Genomic DNA, 16,989 nt, shown 5'->3' with positions numbered 1-16,989 from the left:
TAAGTTTTCATACTCCATTTTCTAAGTAGTCTTGTGTGCTGTGCAGTGTATATATAAATACTATGTGATTTGATTGTAGACATGTTTGAATACAATTGGAAAAGAAGTCAGTATAAGCTGTTATGCATGCTTTTGGTTACAATTAAACAGGTATCTTTCATCTTAATGTTACTCATTTTTCAGTTGTACAAGATGATTTGAAATGGATTGAGCTAATGGCAGTGGTGTTGTGTAGATAATAGGGCTTGTCAAGTCAGAATACTAGATTAGGTTTGCTGAAGGTATTTTGGCTATCGTTAGGAGAAATAAAATTTAAATTGAAATTTAATTGGTAAAGTTCCAAATATTAGGAAACATATGTCTTGGCTCAGACAAAAATTGGATTTTACTCATGCATTATTGATTTCTTTCAACCTGGTTGTATTTTTTTTAAAATGCTTTTCTCTCATTACTCTTCTCTCAACTTACTTCTATGACACCTCCTTCAGACGTTTTCCCACTTTCTTCGGTATATTGGAGCTTTTCTGAGAGAGTTTTATTTAAACAATTGAAGAAGTTTTTCAGTACTAGCTTTAATTAATTTGGCTTAATATTTTGTATCTCACCTGGAAAGGACAAATATCTTTATTGAAGTTTTACCCTATTTCTTCATTAAAATAGTGTGTAAGTTTTGGATGCCCCTGCTTCTAGGATTACATTTTCTTGCCATAGATCATTAGTGCTCCCTCATTATTTGAGAATTAGAGTAAACACATCTATGACTATGTGTAGGTTACCCTAGCCTGAGAAGAGCGCTGGTTTCATTTTGTATGCCCCATAAAACCATCTGCAGTAGGGTGCAACTATATGTCTTATATTTCTGTGGCTTCTGGAGTTTCCTACAATGAGAGCACAATGATTTGTGACAAGAATGGACTAAACCAATGGTTTTTCCTCCATGCTGAGATACTTGTGATCAGACTTCATTTAGTGCCAGTTTGGCTCCTTCCCTTTGTACCACAAAAAATGAATGCCAAATGAAAGTGACTTATAGTTTGAGATAAAACCCAATTTTGTTATGAGGAAAACTAAATCCAGTTTATATTGTGGAGGACAATGGTGTTGAGGCGCTGCACTTGGGAAAATAGTCTCACTTGCCCTAAGTTTCTTAGACAAAAGTACAAACTTGTTTGTGAATAATAAGAAATGAGACTCAGAATTGACATAATTTGAACTAGAATAAAACTCCCAAACTTGTAACTTTTTTTAGAAACCGATATTTAACCTTCAATCATTATAATTTCACCAATCATCTTCAAATAATAAGCAGGTAGATAGTTATCACAGACCCGGTCAGTAATTTTTAAAAAAGGTTAAGTTCTCCACCTAGACATCCAGGAAATAAAAATGGGGAATGCTTTCAAGCTATCATACCAAATTGGTTCTTATAGCTTATGATTTAAAAAATGAAAAAAATCCCCCCAAAGCAGCCAAGACCTCAAAAAACCTTTGCAAAAAAATCCCCAGAGGGAGATGAGAAATTTAAGGAAGGGTTAATTCTGCTGAAGTATAAATTGGTTTGTAGTCTGGCATATAACTGTAAGAAACAGAGAGCTTACTGTTTTCTGTATAGATGTTTCACACACGATGAGCGAAATGCAGATGGATAACAGCTTTAAGAGGTTTTTCAAATGGGGAAGTAGCTACCAGAACAATGTTATTCCCATAGCTGCTCTTGGACTACAGGGCAAGTTAAGTAGCATATTAAGTCATCTAAATAAAGGGGTGACATCATTCACAAGGTGGAACAAAACAAGGTTTATAGATACAGAAAAAAGGCTACAAAAACCCCCTGTATTTGGAAGGTTTGCTTTTTTCTATTTAGCCTGAAAAATTAGCAGGGACACTTCTTGTAAAAAATATCTGTATTTAGATTATTTGAGCAAAATTCTTATAATAATTCCTTCTTTGTCTAAGGGCACAGCTGGTCCGACTGATTTATAAAGTAGACTGACTCATTCTGTAACATTTTTTTGTGAATCCTTTCTCACATACAGGCAAAACAAATGAGTTTCAGATTTGGCCAATGAATTATAAGACATCCTTACACTTTAGCAAAATTTGTATGGCTTAAATAGATATTTAAATGACAATTTGTAAAAGTCAAACAACACTTCCATATTTCTCATATGCATTGTGACTTGCACATTGTGCGTTTTGCAAGAATTTAATCAACCATAAGGTAAAAGATAATATTAATGTACTATTGAATGAATTACAGGAGTTTTCTTTTTTCTTTTTTTCAAGGACCACCCATTAGCCTTGTATGCCCACTGCCATGCTCAAAAGTTAAATCTTGTTCTTGTGGAGTCTTGCCAATGCATTCCTGAAAGTAAGAAGCTTTTTGTTTTTAATAGCGCAAGGGCTGCATTCATTCTTTTTAACATCAATAGAATACAAAAAAGGGGTTGCATGTGATTAAAAAAGAAATGGGATTATAGAAAACATACTGTGCCACAAGCTTGAAGGCTTCTGAACAAGAATGTTGGGAAGGAGCACTAGTCGCATACAAATGTTGGGTTTGAGATGCAACGTTTTAGTTAATATTTTGAGGTTAGTTAAAGCAAAAAGACAGTGTAGTAAGGCCTTTTAACATAGTAGAAGAATCAAAAATATATGTATAAACAAAGTAAATCTATAAATTAAAAAAAAAAAAAAAAGGAACTTATTTTACCCTCACCCTTAGGATGTGGAGTACAGTTCAAGTGTAGTAACTTGTATCCTTGAGATGTTAATGTAGAATAAATGAAGGACTCTGTGCATGCTTCCATTATGGATATTTTTGGAAAATTTGTTTTGAAGAAAGTACTCAAAAATTCTCATGCCAGTTTGCCTTGCCTGTGAAACCTCACCCTGCGCATCATCTGTGACTTTTACTCCTCTAAGATGTCTTGTCCTTCAAACAGTCTTCAAGTTAGCCTGTTTATTTACCAGTTACCTTTTCTTTAATGATCTGGATTTTTTTAAAGTTTGGTTTTCTACAATATAGTCTCCACTACGTCCATGCATACCTGAGATATAATCATATGAACTATGTGGCGCTATGTGAAATTCAGAATCACGTATTAGTTCTCTGCAGTACATCACTGGAATTTGAGTAGATCTTCATGACATAGAGCCCTGACAACCAGGAACCTACAGGGGAGGAGACAAAAGAATTTAAGTAGCCAGTTATAATTTGACATAAACTTCAGATTAATGGTGGAAACTATGGAAGCGTTGTTTGAATTGGCCATCCTATATTTCTAGAAAAGAACAGGAATTATTTGGTTGGTTGGGGAATTCTGTGGTATTATCCTAGCTTCAACCATTTGATAATCTTAGAGTTTGTATGGAAGTGTTTTATCTCAGTATCACAAAGCTCTGACAATACTAATGAGATTTGAGGTCATAAAGAAGCATTTGGTGAAAAACTTGATAATAAGCTGTGGAGAATATAGTCTGAAGCTTGACAAGTGAATCTAGTTTAATTACCAAAAGCAGAAAAGCTGATGACTGCAAATAGGAAAAAACCTGCTGTTAAAAAGCCATTTTGCTGTATGCATTGTACCCAGACAACACTCCTGAAACTAAAGGCAACAAAAATTAATGAAATTAATTACCCATATGAGGAAGGTCATAAACACTGATTAAAGACTACATTTAAAAAACAGACAACAATGATGGGCTCCTGGAAGATTTCCTCAAGAAAAGGAAGGAAGCCTCTTCTGCTTCCACAGCTTCCACTCTGCACAAGATCCCTTCCTTATTGTTTATGACTAGCCTGTTCTCACTGTCATTGTGTTCCCTGAACAGAAACCGTTGGTATGGCTGACTTGTGTTTTGAGACAAGATCGGTTTTCCTATCTTGTCCAGGCATGTAATCCCAAAATAACACTGGAACTGAGGATGGAAAGGTGTCAGGGAATGGATGCTGCACCATGCAACATTGGGATAGAGGATGATCGGGTAGGGTGAAAAAGGGTCCACATCCAGCATCCTCTATAGATGCCATAGGTCCCAGAAGGAGAGAGGATATAACTTTTGCTACTGGTGCATTTTTTGGCAGGTGATCTAGGTTTATGTTCTGCCAAATTAGATTAAGCCATCACGGTGGATGCTTCTGCTCTGTTTCCAGCAGACTGCTGCTGTTCAAGTCAGACTGTAAGATTTCTTTCCCAAATTGAGCATTCTGGCATCAGTCACCTCCAAGGGTGTAATACATTGAAAATGCATGCAGAACTAAATGACATTGAAATTCCATGTGCTGTTTTCCCCTTATCTTGTCCATATGTAACAGTGTGTGCTGCCTGGGTGACATAATAAAAGGCTATGTCTGCATTGAATTCTAGCAGGAAAAGTTCTACACGTGCAAATATTCCTTAGCTGCTATGTGAATTGTCAAAGCTGCTCTGTGAAGGAAATCTGTAGATGCTAATTTAAAAGTGGTTCTGGTATGTTTACTTGAACTATAATCATCCCTTTAACTGAAGTGTTCAGAGGTGATGGAATTAGAACAAAAGCTGTTCAAACTAAATATAAAATAACTCCCTGTTTTTCTTTATAGACTCTAATATTGTTAGTCAATAATACACAGATGTGTCAGAAAGAATAACCTCTCAAATACTCCATATAATCCCTTATTTGACTCTGTACACTGTGATGTAATACTGGGGAATGGGCACAGGTATATGTGTGGTTTGGTACATGTATTTGCATAAAGAATAGTCTTTGTATGTTTGGCCAATAGTGGTAAGGCCAGATTAGTGACTCAGTTTCTGGGAGAAATTTCTGCTCTGTTAATTTTCCTGAAACCTGGGAACAAATTACCTCAAAGTACCAAGGGGAAAGAAGTGTTTCCAAACTGAGATGATTGGTAGAATGAATGTTGGTGGGAAAATTATGTGATTAGGGTTCATGTACAGACTTTGAGGAAGTTGATGTCTTCAAATCTTATCAAAATTCTGATTATGTAAATGTATTTTTTTCTTTCCTGTCATGCATTTCATATTATCTTTCTGACTGTGTACTAAGTGGCTATTATAGGGCAGAAAGTACTAAACATTCCAGATGACTCATATCACTCTTTTACATTCTTTTTTCCTTTATCTATTTTTTTATAACCTTAGTTTTATTGGACCTCTTGTTTAAAAGAGCTGAATTTTCCTCATGTTTGTTTGTGCCAGCTTCACAGACTTTGTCCTAAACAAAATATTTTATTTGCATATTTTTCCTTTTAATAGTGGCAAACAAGTAAATTAAACTCCATATGGTAGTGCTTTAAAACTTTTAAAAATCTCCTTTCACTTTGGAAAATTGAGAACAAACCCCATATTTTTCCTTTGGCTAGTTAAAAACTTTTTATAAAGTAGAAAAAGAAAAACGTGAAAAAAGAAAAAGCTGTGGCAAATAAAACCAAAACAAATCCACTTCGCTTTTTCAATGAATTGCATTTGGGCAGTGATTAATTTGCCCAGTTTTGATGCATAAATAACCAAATAATGTGTTCATTTTCTTTTGATTTTGTAAGTGCTAAGTGCATCTAAAATAAATCACTTTATCTTTCCTTTCCTGGAGTGGTATAACACTTTGGTATCTTGCTCTTTCCAAACAAGAGAAAAACACTGAAGAAGAAAATCATTCAGAAAATGTTTTTACTGGCCCTAGTGGTTATCAGAAACAGAGACAATAAATAATTTTTTAAGATTTGGTAGGCTGACTTGCTAAACACACTAGCTTCCATTTTCTTTCACTTTCTTGTATTTCTTTAGAACGTTTTACTGTATGCAAAATAGAGAATATCTGTGTGATTTCAATTTTTTTTTGTGTTCATGGATCTAAGTTTTACCTCTGAAATGCACAAGATAACATAATTTTTAGTCCTAAACCTTAATTAGTTTCATGGCAAATTCCCAGTGAATGTGTGTTTTGGAAGAATGGCCAGTCTCTCTATTTTCAAAATCTTAACAGTGTCTTGGGAAGGCAGCAAGACAGTAGATTTACATGAAATGCTTAGACAGAAATCCCAGAGACATCAGACTTATTTTCTCTCTATTTTTTAATGTGAATTTCCCACTTGGTAAATTTACCAAGCAATAGTTTCAGTCCTATCAGAAGTTGCACAAAATACTGTGATAATAAAAATGTCATCTGTTGCCAAAAATTATGATAAATGGTGAAGAGACCAGTGTTTTCAGATGAAGTTTTCCCTCTCTGTTAGATTTAACAGCTATTTTATTTCCTTCTAGTATGCACATGTGAGGTAGACGGGTTTTTTTGACCTAAATAGCCTTCAATCAGCATAAAAGTAATGGAAGATTTTTCCATTCCATTTGTTTGAAGAAAGATAAGTGTTTACATGTTAGTGAAAATAGACTTAGAGCATGAGCACTAGGTACATAAAATTTGCATGTGAGTTACATCTTACACATACACCTTATGATAAATTGGGTTTTGGAAACACGGCAGTGCACCAAGTTTATCTGTTAAGGTAACTTAACTGACAAGGTATTAATATGTGCATTTGGTTATGCCAGAAGAATGCAGCATAAGATGCTGTGAATTAGTGATGTGCCACTAGACTATCTTTTGTAAGAACTATTGTTCAACAGTACCTATTTTTTTATTATTTTTTTTAATTATTTTTTTGACTGGTTGTTAAAAGAGAGAACTTGTTTGAGCAGGTTGGTGAACTTGCAAGCATTTTAAACTTCTGTGGAGAAAATCTAAGAACAGTAGATGTAAATGATTTTGTAGGCTTTTTGAATGTCCTAGTCTTGATTTGTAAAAGTGAAGGAAGCAGGAGCATATTTGAATATGAAATTAATACTATTTTTCTGGTCCTGAAAATTATTCTGCTCTCTCTCAGTTTAATAGAGGGCAACATCTGCTCCATTCTGTCCTTCATTTGCAGATCTTGTCAAGACATCTCTTTCTCTTTTCCCCTACAAAACCCATTTAACCCCCTCAATAATTTAAAAAGACAAGTGCTTTACCCAGCTTTTCTCCCTTCTTTCCCTTTGCTCTCTTTGATGTGTGCTTTGCAAGCTAATTCTCTATGGCAATGTTTATAGATGCTTTCTGGTTTTTGTACAACGCTGTGCTGTATATTAGCCACAGATATTTCTTCTGGATGAAAAAGATATAGGGAGGAAGCCAGGAGATCATGAGCTTGAGGAAGCTTGTTGGTCATAATTTGAGGCTCTGGATAGCAGTTTAATATAGCTCTTGAAAACACAAATGCATACTCACACACAAAACTCTTTCACAGGTCCTAGAAAAAATGGTTCACAGGAGAAGAAAGAGTGTTAGGTCTGAAAAGACTGACAAAGACTGTAATTTTTCTCCTGTGAGATAATGGTTTGAAGCCAGCAGCAGATAAAAGATTGCCATAAGAATGGCCTAATTCCCCATCTTGTAAAAGGATTAGATAATTCAGTCTCTTTATGGATTCCTTACTCTGGGAAATATATTTCCACTTTTGGTTCTCCTCAGAAATAGCTGCAGAGCGTACTCATTTAAAGGCACAAAGACCTGCATTCAGACATTTTGGAAAGGCAAACAGCACACAAAAAAGATTATTTTGCTGGCTGTGTCAATGTGTAAGTTTTGCTCAGCAAGTGTATACTTGTATTACCAGCTGAAAACATGCTGAACATTAACTATTGGTGACATGGAAACTTTCCACAAAAATCTTCAACACTGACTGGAAAATAGTGTGTTTAAATTGCAAAAGAATGAATGTCAACCAAAATCCATTTTTAACTACTGGTTTTATGAATTTTCAAATAATTTGCTGTGTTCTAGTGTTTAAGCACTGAGAAATAGTGTCCCTAAGAAAGCAAAAGCAAGAAACAGACTGTGGTTTGAATGGTGTTGGTGAAAATGAAGTTATTTTAGATTAACTGTATCTTAGATCAGGGTGAAACTCAAATAATATAAATGCTGTACATCTCACATGAATGGAATTGTTGGTAGTAACAACATGCTCCTGCCTGATGGCCTTGCATCACCTCTTTAAACTGGATTTAAAGGAATTATAAATCTCTATTGGAAATCATGCTGATTGTGTCATTAAGCATATATTCCTACATTTTATTCAGAAATTGTAATAAATACCTGTATTTATTCATGTAGTCTTATAGTTTAATATTAGAAATGTCTGCCTTCCTAGGTAATGTTCTGCAGGATAATCCAATAGTTCTCATGCTTAATTTCTCTTCAATGCAGATGTTTCCTGTATTTTAGTGTAGGTAGAAAACAGAAACTATGGCACTGATTTCTTAATAAAACAAGGTGACATGCTGCAGAGGTTTTCTGTTGTTGCTTCAAAGGTGGCAGCCACTCTCATTTCTCACCAAATTCACAGTCCTCTGTTAGAGGATTCTCCTCCCATAGAACTAAGCCATTTTTGTTCTACAGTTCAGTGATCTAAAAATCATATAACCTTTTTTTAACATCTAATCTTCATTAGGATGGTAGTATGTGAAGCTAAAGCTGATAAGGAGTTTTACCAGATAAAACATACTTTTGCCTGTATTTTTTTTAATAATATTTATTTAATGTAATTTTACCGTTATATTAACTGGTACAGTCTGTACTGGAAAACTGACATCTTTGTGTCTCTATACCTGTGAATACAATAGGAATTTCTTCTGGCACAGTTTCAATATTTTTTATATTTGTAAAAGACATTAGTAAAACAAATGGAATAAGTCATAAATTCCTGGCTTTATATTTAGGTGCTGAAAAAGCTTTGGATTTTACAGCAGTATAAGGGAGTGCAGAACTTGTGGAGTCAGTAAGTCAAGGTACATGAGATCAGAATTTGGATCAGTATGTTTGGGAAGAAAGAATGAAGTAAACTCACCATATTATAGGCAAGTCAGGACAGATGATTATGAAGCTTAAAATACTCTTTCTGGTGTTGAGGTTGCTAGGGAAAGGTGCAAGAAAACATTTAGTGTAACCTAAAAGCATGTGGGGCCTTTCAGGACTTTTGTTGTCTGATCTCTGTTGCTATAAGTTCCCTGGAGTTATGTATTTGTCCGAGGGAAATTGTTATTCAGTATTACAGTGCTATCAGAGAAGATGTTAGATGTAGATGTGAAGTTTTAAATTACAGAAAGGAAGCAGGTGATTTGAAAGAGAAAAAAAAGGAAGTCCAATAAGTCAAATTTATCCTTCGCATCTCTGATGAAAATTGCCTTTGGCTGCCAAAGGAACATCATCATGTTATGTGTATAATAAGTTTATTTTGTTAATAAGTTCATGATATTCATTAATCTTACAAAATGTATATTAGAGTTTATGATCCAAAATAATAACTACTTCTTAAAGAAGTTAACTATAAATCATGGAATTATTTGGTAGGATTTCTTCAAGAGACTGGGTAACCTGCTTTGAAATAATTTAAGGAAAATAAGTGATTCAGCAAGTCAAAATCTCCTGAATTAAGTTTCTAATACAAACATGACACTACCTTTGTTTTTCAGAGAACTTTGTTGTTGTGATCTTAAAAATATGCACGTGTTTCGGCTGATCAGGAAAACAATTTTTTGTTGAATGATTTATCTTTTTACTGAATGAATTAAGGACTTTTTTACCAAAGTTTCCACTACTTCTCACTGTATTCAGCTAAAAGAAGTCAATTGAGTCTTTAGCAACACAGATTTTCCAATTAAATGCATGTGTTCAGGAATAATATTTCACAGAAACCAAAATGTTTTACGGTGTTTATTCAGATTCAACAAAACTTAGCTGACACGGGGCCTAGCAGAGAGAATGGCTGGAGCTGCAGTGCTTAGACATTTGATTTCCCACCTCCTCCTTGGAGAGTGCCCTTTACTGTCCTGGAAACCCTGGAGGAATTTTTCTTCACTACTAAAAAGTCAGCAGAAACATTTATATTTTCTTGAAATACAAGGTTTTCAGGATTTCTTCTCAAGTGGAGTTTCAGTTTCTGTTGTTGTTCACCTCTAGGGAACAGCAGAATTTGAGCACAGTTATCCAGCTCTAGTTTTCTATGTTTTAAAACAAAAATAAGTCCTTAGTTGTGTACCAGAATTTGAAGGCCAGCCACATGCACAGTAATTATATAATTCTTGCCTGTCGTTTGTTTGGGATTAAAGGAGATTTTGTCTAAAAATTATAACCCTTCTGCGGGTTCATTTTATGAATGAATATAATGAGATTTTAGTTATTTAAGTGACGTACTTCAGGAAGACTAGGTCAAAATAGCATTAACCTAAATATAATTTAAATTTCTCTGTCTGTGAAAATCACCCTCTGAATTTTATTTGGCTCAGAAATTTCCTAAAGTACAACCTCTGTTATACACTAGCACAAGACAATTATTAATACACATGCTTTGAATCAGTGTTCTATGAAAATAACAAACACTAGAGAGCATGTATCTCACTATGAGGTATCTAAAGCATTTCCATTTCTTGGTTTTTAGAATATTTTATTCCTTCTCCTTAAGCCCTGATGTTAGAAATTACCTATGCTTGTAATTAAGTGTTTGTAATTATTTTTATTTTTCCTGTGTAGTCCTTGGAAGTATTATGTGAACTATGTTGGGTTTTTTCAATTCTAGTATTCAAATTTACTTTAGTTTCTCTAACTACTGGTTTTAAGAATGTCATAGAACAGCAGTGTTGACATATAGGAGAATCATGGTGTATGTCTACATTTAGTCCCAGGTGGGAATTTGTCCTGCATCTAACCTTCACAGATTGGAGAGATGGGTAGAGAAGAACCATTGGAAATTCAACAAAGCTAAATTCAGGATCCTGCACTTGGGGAAGAACCCCCTGCACCAGCACAGGCTGGGGCTGACCTGCTGGAAAGCAGCTCTGCAGAAAAGGACCTGGGGGTCCTGGTAGACAGCATCCATCCATAAGCCAGCAGCATGTTCTTGTAACCAAGGCCAATGCTGTCCTTAATGGGTGCGTTAAGAAGAGCATTGCCAGTGGGTTGAGGGAGGTGATTCTAACCCTACTCAGTCCTGGTGAAGCCACATGTGGAGTGCTGTGTCCAGTTCTGACCTCCTCAGGACAAGACAATGAGCTCCTGGAGCAGGTCCAGTGAAGGGCTGCAAAAGTGATGCAGGGGCTGGAGCATCTCTCTTATGAGGAATGGCTGAGGGGGCTGGGCCTGTTCAGTCTCAAGAAGAGAAGACTGAGAGGGGACCTTAACAATGTTTACAAGTGTTTGATGGGAGGTTTTCAAGAGGCTGGATCCAGGCTCTCCTTGGTGATGCCAAGAAATAGAACAAGGGGCAATAGGCAGAAACTGATGCACGGAAAGTTCCATCTGGACATGAAGAAATTCTTTAGTGCAGGTGACTGTGCACTAGAACAGGTTGCCCAGAGAGGTTGTGGAGTCTCCCTCACTAGAAATATTCAAGAGCCATCTGGACACAACCCTGTGCTATGTGCTCTATCTAGGGTGGCCCTGCTCAAGCAGGGAGGTTGGATCAGATCGCCCACTGTGGGTGCATCCAGTCAGACCCATTCTGTGAATTTTTGAATCATATTTTTAAATCATACTGCCAGGAGGACTGTGATTCACAGAGCCACAAGCTTGTTTGTAGTGCTAGACCCTGTATAATGCTTCTGCACTGAATCTATAGCATTTATTCAGAATATCTTTGGTCCTGAAGTCCTTAAGATTTCTTGGAAGAAGCCCTACATAATGCATTTTGGGGTCAAAGAAAATTGAAATATTTACCTGTAGGCTGTTTGCTTTTGTAGCTCTTGAAGCTCCAACGTGCAGCTGGTTAATATAACTGAAACAATGTCCTCTAAGCAAGAAATCACACTAGAAAGAGATATGGGGAAACATGTTGGTTATCAGGTATCAAATTTAGACTCACATTAAAATAATTGATAGCTGAAAGAATGTTTTAGTTAAAAGCTGAAGTAGTCCATCAAGTTGCTACTAAGATAGTTTATAGGTAACTCTTCTAAACCTTTGTGTCTTTCTAATCTGTACTTCTTTCTGCTTATGCAGTTTTAAGTATTTTCATTTTACTGTGGAGATGTCTTATGAACAATACTACTTTTGAAGAAGAAATTGTAATAGTCCAAGTACCAGAGTTCTTTTGGCAAGAAATAGTTTTTTGTTGCTTAAGTTTCATGAAAATCTATTCTGATATGAATATATATGTAACAAATACATAAATAAATTGGAAATTGGATGTGAAAATAAAGTACGGATATGTCAAACATCCTATTCTCCCATCCACCCAGTACCCCAGCCATTTCTTGCTGCAAAGTAAAATCATATGAAATGGATTTTCTGATTAGATACATAAAAAAGATTTTTTTTGTGTGTGTGTGTTCTTCAAGAAGCCATGGACCACTTAAATATATCTAAATTCTAGAATAAGATGAGAATAATTTCAGTTATTCATGTCTAGTTTGGATTTATTGAAGCTCAGAATGGGAACATATAAAATATTGAAAATTCTGATGGAATAAAAGAAGTGACTCCTACTTCTAGAGACAGTTTTTATATGACTGTAATGTAAGTAGAAAAGGTTGGAATAATTATCCTTTTAGTTAAATACAAATGAATTCCCAGCATGGCTGGACAGAAGAGTATCTCACGTCTGGTTCCTGCAATTTTGTGCATATCTTTCTAAGACTGAAAATGTGCTTGCAGTGAATGTACTTATGTATGTAATGAAGGAGAATGGGTGAATAGTATTGCAGTGGAGAATTATGTGATTTTTGAGATCTTCCTTTTTTTGCAGTTATTTCATTTGCAATTTATTTTCTCCCTCTTTGAATATCTTTAGGATACAAAGTTATTTGCTTCTGTTTGACAAGCTAGGCTTTTATAGAATTGGCAACTAGAGGATTAGAAGACAGGTACAGAGCTATAAAGGATTCATAGAAGTAATTTTAAAAATTAGGTTTACAGCTTCTAAGTTTTACGTTTTGTTGTCTTGAGTTTCGTGTTCTATGGATCTGCCACCTTAGATAAGAAATATTATGAATTTATTTTATTTTAATATAAATAAATTATTCTAGGGGCAATAAAAAGTAATTGGGGGAGGGGATTGTTGAGGAAATATTTTTGAGGAATACAAACAAATAGATGACTAAAGATCCATATATATTAGATAAATGTGAGAGTCATAAAATGTGAAATTTAGCTAGGGCAGATAAAGGGGTTCTACTTGATTTCAAGGGTTAATTTCAAGCTTGGTATAAAACAGCTGCAGAGAGTAGGAATACAGAGTGAAAAGAACTTTTTTTTTCCTCAAAGAGATAAGTTATTTCTTTCCCCAAGGTTTTACTTCAATGCATTTTTATGATTCCTGGGCTTTGCAAAATTGAATTGCATTTTTCTTATTCTTTTCATGTCTGAATAAATCCAAGGTAAGATAACCTTTATGTAAATGGCAGTTATATTGCATTTAGAGCTACAATGCACTTCTTCAGAGCAGGATTTGTGCTCAGGATTCGTAAGAGCCTGGAGAAGGATGGTGGGACTCCTGGGATACGCATTTGAAAAAACAGATACAAGCATTAGTTGTTTAAATTGCTGTCAAGGCATTGCAGTCAGCTGGTGCAGCGGGAAAGCCTGAAGACAAAGTCTGCCATAATTACAGTATTTTCCTTTTAACAAGTAACAAAGGAGGAGGAAATATTCTTGCGTATATTTCCCTGTGGTGGGTTAAGTTTGGCTAAGGGCCAGTTCCCTACCCAGCCAGTAGGATGACAGAAGAAAATAGGAAGTAAAAGCTTGTGGGTTAAGATGAAGACAGGGCAAAGCAGACTTGACTTGAGGAATATTAGTTTAATGTATTTCCAATTAAAATAGGTTTAGGTGATGAGAAACTAAAAGAAAGACATTAAAACCACACTTTTCCTCCTCCCTTTCCTGGGCCAAACTTCACTCCTTCACTTCAGACTCCTCTCCCCACCTACTGAGCAGTGCAGGGGAGACAGGGAATGGGGGTTTGTGGTCAGTCCATTACAGGTCCTCTCTGCCCTTCCTTCCTCACCACACTTTTCACCTGCTCCAGTGTGGGATCTCCATCAGCTACAGTCCATCCCAGACATACTCACCTGCCCTGGTGTTGATCCTCCAGGAGGTGCATGGGATATTGCCTCTGGAATTTCACCATGGGCTGTAGGAGAGTATCTACCCAGAGTGTGGAACACCATCTCCTTTGACCTTGGTGTGTACTCTGCTGTTTCCCAGTCTTCCTGTTCTCTGCTCTTCTGCCTGTGTGGTGTTGTGGCTGCCTCTTCCTGATCTATGTTTCCTCCAAGGTGCCCCCATTTTGGCTGAAGAGCCAAAAAAACATGCCCTTGTTTTTGGATCCAGGTGGAACCCCCTGTGACTGACTCAGGGCAGCCCCAGCCTCTCCTCACCGAGGCCACCACACTGCCAACACATTGGCATGGACATCCAATACAGTCCTAATCAACTAAAATATTTTGGAAGGTAGGGAAGGAGGCTTGCAGTTTCACGTGCACACCAAAACCCCACTTTTGTAAAATAAGACTTACAAAAATGCATAAGCTAGGATTCAGTTGGCTGTTCCTTAGAGGCTAGTTTTGTTTACTAGACAGTCCAGGTTATGGTTGGGCTTTACGAGTGTGGACTTTTCAGGAAAGCTGCTCTTTTAATTAGGGCAATGTTGTGAGCAGGGTATGTAGCCAGGGATAATGTTCTTCTGTGTCTTCTCCATTGAATAATGTTGCAAATGTTTTCCTTGCATTTTTCCACAATTTAGATTGCAAGGGGATAATTTGGCAGAAAGGCCAGAAGATGTCTCCATGGTATCTCAGACATCTGAGCCAGCAGTGTCAGACTCTGATGGTAAGTTATATAAATATTTGCTGCTCATAAAAAAGCCCAAACATCAACATCTTGAATTTGAGAGTAGAGGTTATGTCTGTAAAAGATGAAACACTTCCAAGAGAGTGTTCCTGATTTGAACTCAATCATTTGCACTTCAAATCTGTTCAAAGAGCCACTAACATATTTTTTGTCATGGCCAATTAGCACTTCGGAATAATTCCTAGGCATATTTTGAGAGGTACATTGGGCCAGAATTTGTTCTTAGTAGACAGATTTTATGTTAGCACACTGACATTTAAAGCAGCTTAATAGCATAGACGTGGGCTGTTCATTGCTGCTTTTATGCCAAAGAATGGTCTTTGAAATATTTAATTTACTACTACAGATGCATCCAGATGAGTCAAATGATTTACAGTAGAAATAAAGAGTTTATAAAATAACACTGAAAAACACTTTTTCTCCTCATACAAACGTGTTCATATGTTGTGTTAATCTGCAGTCAGGACACTCAGACTTATTTCAATTTCTTCTCAGGTTTTTGAACCGAGTAACACCTGAAATGTTGAAAAAGGCACTTCATAAGGGATATCTTTCCAGAGAATGCCCAGCTTTCCTATGAAAGATAAAGTTGGTGAAGGTTAGCTTTATCTTAGCTGCCACTGTAATGCAGAGAGAAAGAAATAGAGGTTTTGACAGAGAATCTGCAAAGATAAATCTTTCAGTCCATTCCCTTACTGTTGGGCAGAACCAGCCAAGTCTACAAATTGTATGTTTTGATTTGCTGTATAGTCTTCAGCAGCCATGGACAAGTTAGCTGTAGTGATCAATTAACACCAAAAAAATCCCCAGAATGTATTTTTTTTTTAATTCTACTCTCTTTTAATTTAATCCTACTATCTAGCTACCTAATCTAATGCTATTGTATGTGTTGTTAGGTATCATAGCAACCTGAGCTTTCACTCATTTCTCTTGCCTAATTTTTAAAACAACCATTAGTAACTTATATGTCTTTAAAGATAAATTTTTCAAGCTGGTTTTGTGAGAATGTGTGGTTTCATGCAGTAAAGAAATTGGCTTTTCCTTTTATCTGACATTGATCACTTAACTGAGCAAGGCAATAGGACACTCAGAATCTCAAAACATGATGTCCTTACAATTTTCATGAAGATTGTCAGCAAGAGATGCTCAGATTGGTGACTTCAATCAAGCCCTGTGAAAAGAAGGCAAAATTATCTTGTTGTGAGAGTGATTCCTAGATAGGGAGGTGGTGGTGGGTTGCTTGAGATAGATAAGGGAATATGCATGCATGAGATTATTGCAGCAAAAGCAAATAGATGGGTAAGGCAGATATGTGGGAAAAAGTTCTACAGTTCACAAAATAGTTTTTGGACAGATCTCATCCTTCCATTTTCCTTCCTGTGTACCTTTGCTCTTGAAGTGAAAATAATGCCCACTTTGCCATGGCATCTTCTGAAATTGCAGTTTCAATTAGATAGCTAGGTTTTGCTAAGTGGCAGAGGCACCAGGAAGGTGAAACTATCAGAAAGTACTGGATACTGTGTAATATTGGAGCTGAATTCTTCACGGTCACCAGGTATGGAGCACAAAAGTGCTATAGGTGTTCTACCTTCAGCCACTTCATGTGCTTCTGAGTACTCTGCAGTCAATATGGCTGCAGAGAAGATGGAAGATGCTTTCTTTAAAAACACCACAACCAATAAAATACAGGAAGAAAAATTTAGATAGGTCGGTGGGGCAATAACATTCATGTTGCTATAAACATCTATCTCATGTCTATGAATATACATGGATCTGTTAGTCTTATAGCTAGAAAATAACAAGGCCTCTTGGGCAAATAGACTGAGGTCAACAGTCAGGTAATGCCAAATTTCTGTCAAGAGGTGCCCTCAGAAATGTTCAGTGTTTCAAAACATATGGTAGGATCTTTTTTTCCTAAAGTGTTGGCTAGTGTTACACTTTGATTTGAAAAAAAAATACAGCTGGATTGCACAAATAGGTACAGACTATAAACTGACAGAGAGCTCAGGCAACTGCCCATTCTATCAATCTTTCCTATAAAAGCAGCATAATATTTGCTCTCTTTGCATTTGATACTTATTTCCAATAAATAGTATATATGAAAAG

The 16,989-nt window shown here is 36.1% G+C and overlaps 1 protein-coding gene across 3 annotated transcripts in view; it reads left to right on the top strand.

Moving 5' to 3' along the window:
• C1H8orf34 (chromosome 1 C8orf34 homolog) overlaps positions 1 to 16,989 on the top strand; it is a 159,244-nt gene that overhangs the window by 123,418 nt on the left and 18,837 nt on the right. For all 3 annotated transcript variants that reach the window (XM_088058172.1, XM_088058174.1, XM_005517106.2), the window contains one exon: positions 14,777 to 14,862. In XM_088058172.1, the coding sequence (XP_087914298.1) occupies positions 14,777 to 14,862 (86 nt within the window). The remainder of the gene's footprint in view (positions 1 to 14,776; positions 14,863 to 16,989) is intronic.

Source organism: Pseudopodoces humilis, chromosome 1 (assembly GCF_049639895.1).
Source record: "Pseudopodoces humilis isolate 2021_Gansu_Grassland_sample_001 chromosome 1, ASM4963989v1, whole genome shotgun sequence".
Classification (NCBI taxonomy): domain Eukaryota; kingdom Metazoa; phylum Chordata; class Aves; order Passeriformes; family Paridae; genus Pseudopodoces; species Pseudopodoces humilis.
The sequence above is the reverse complement of the archived record's forward strand: the minus strand, read 5'-3'. Positions and strand labels throughout refer to the sequence as shown.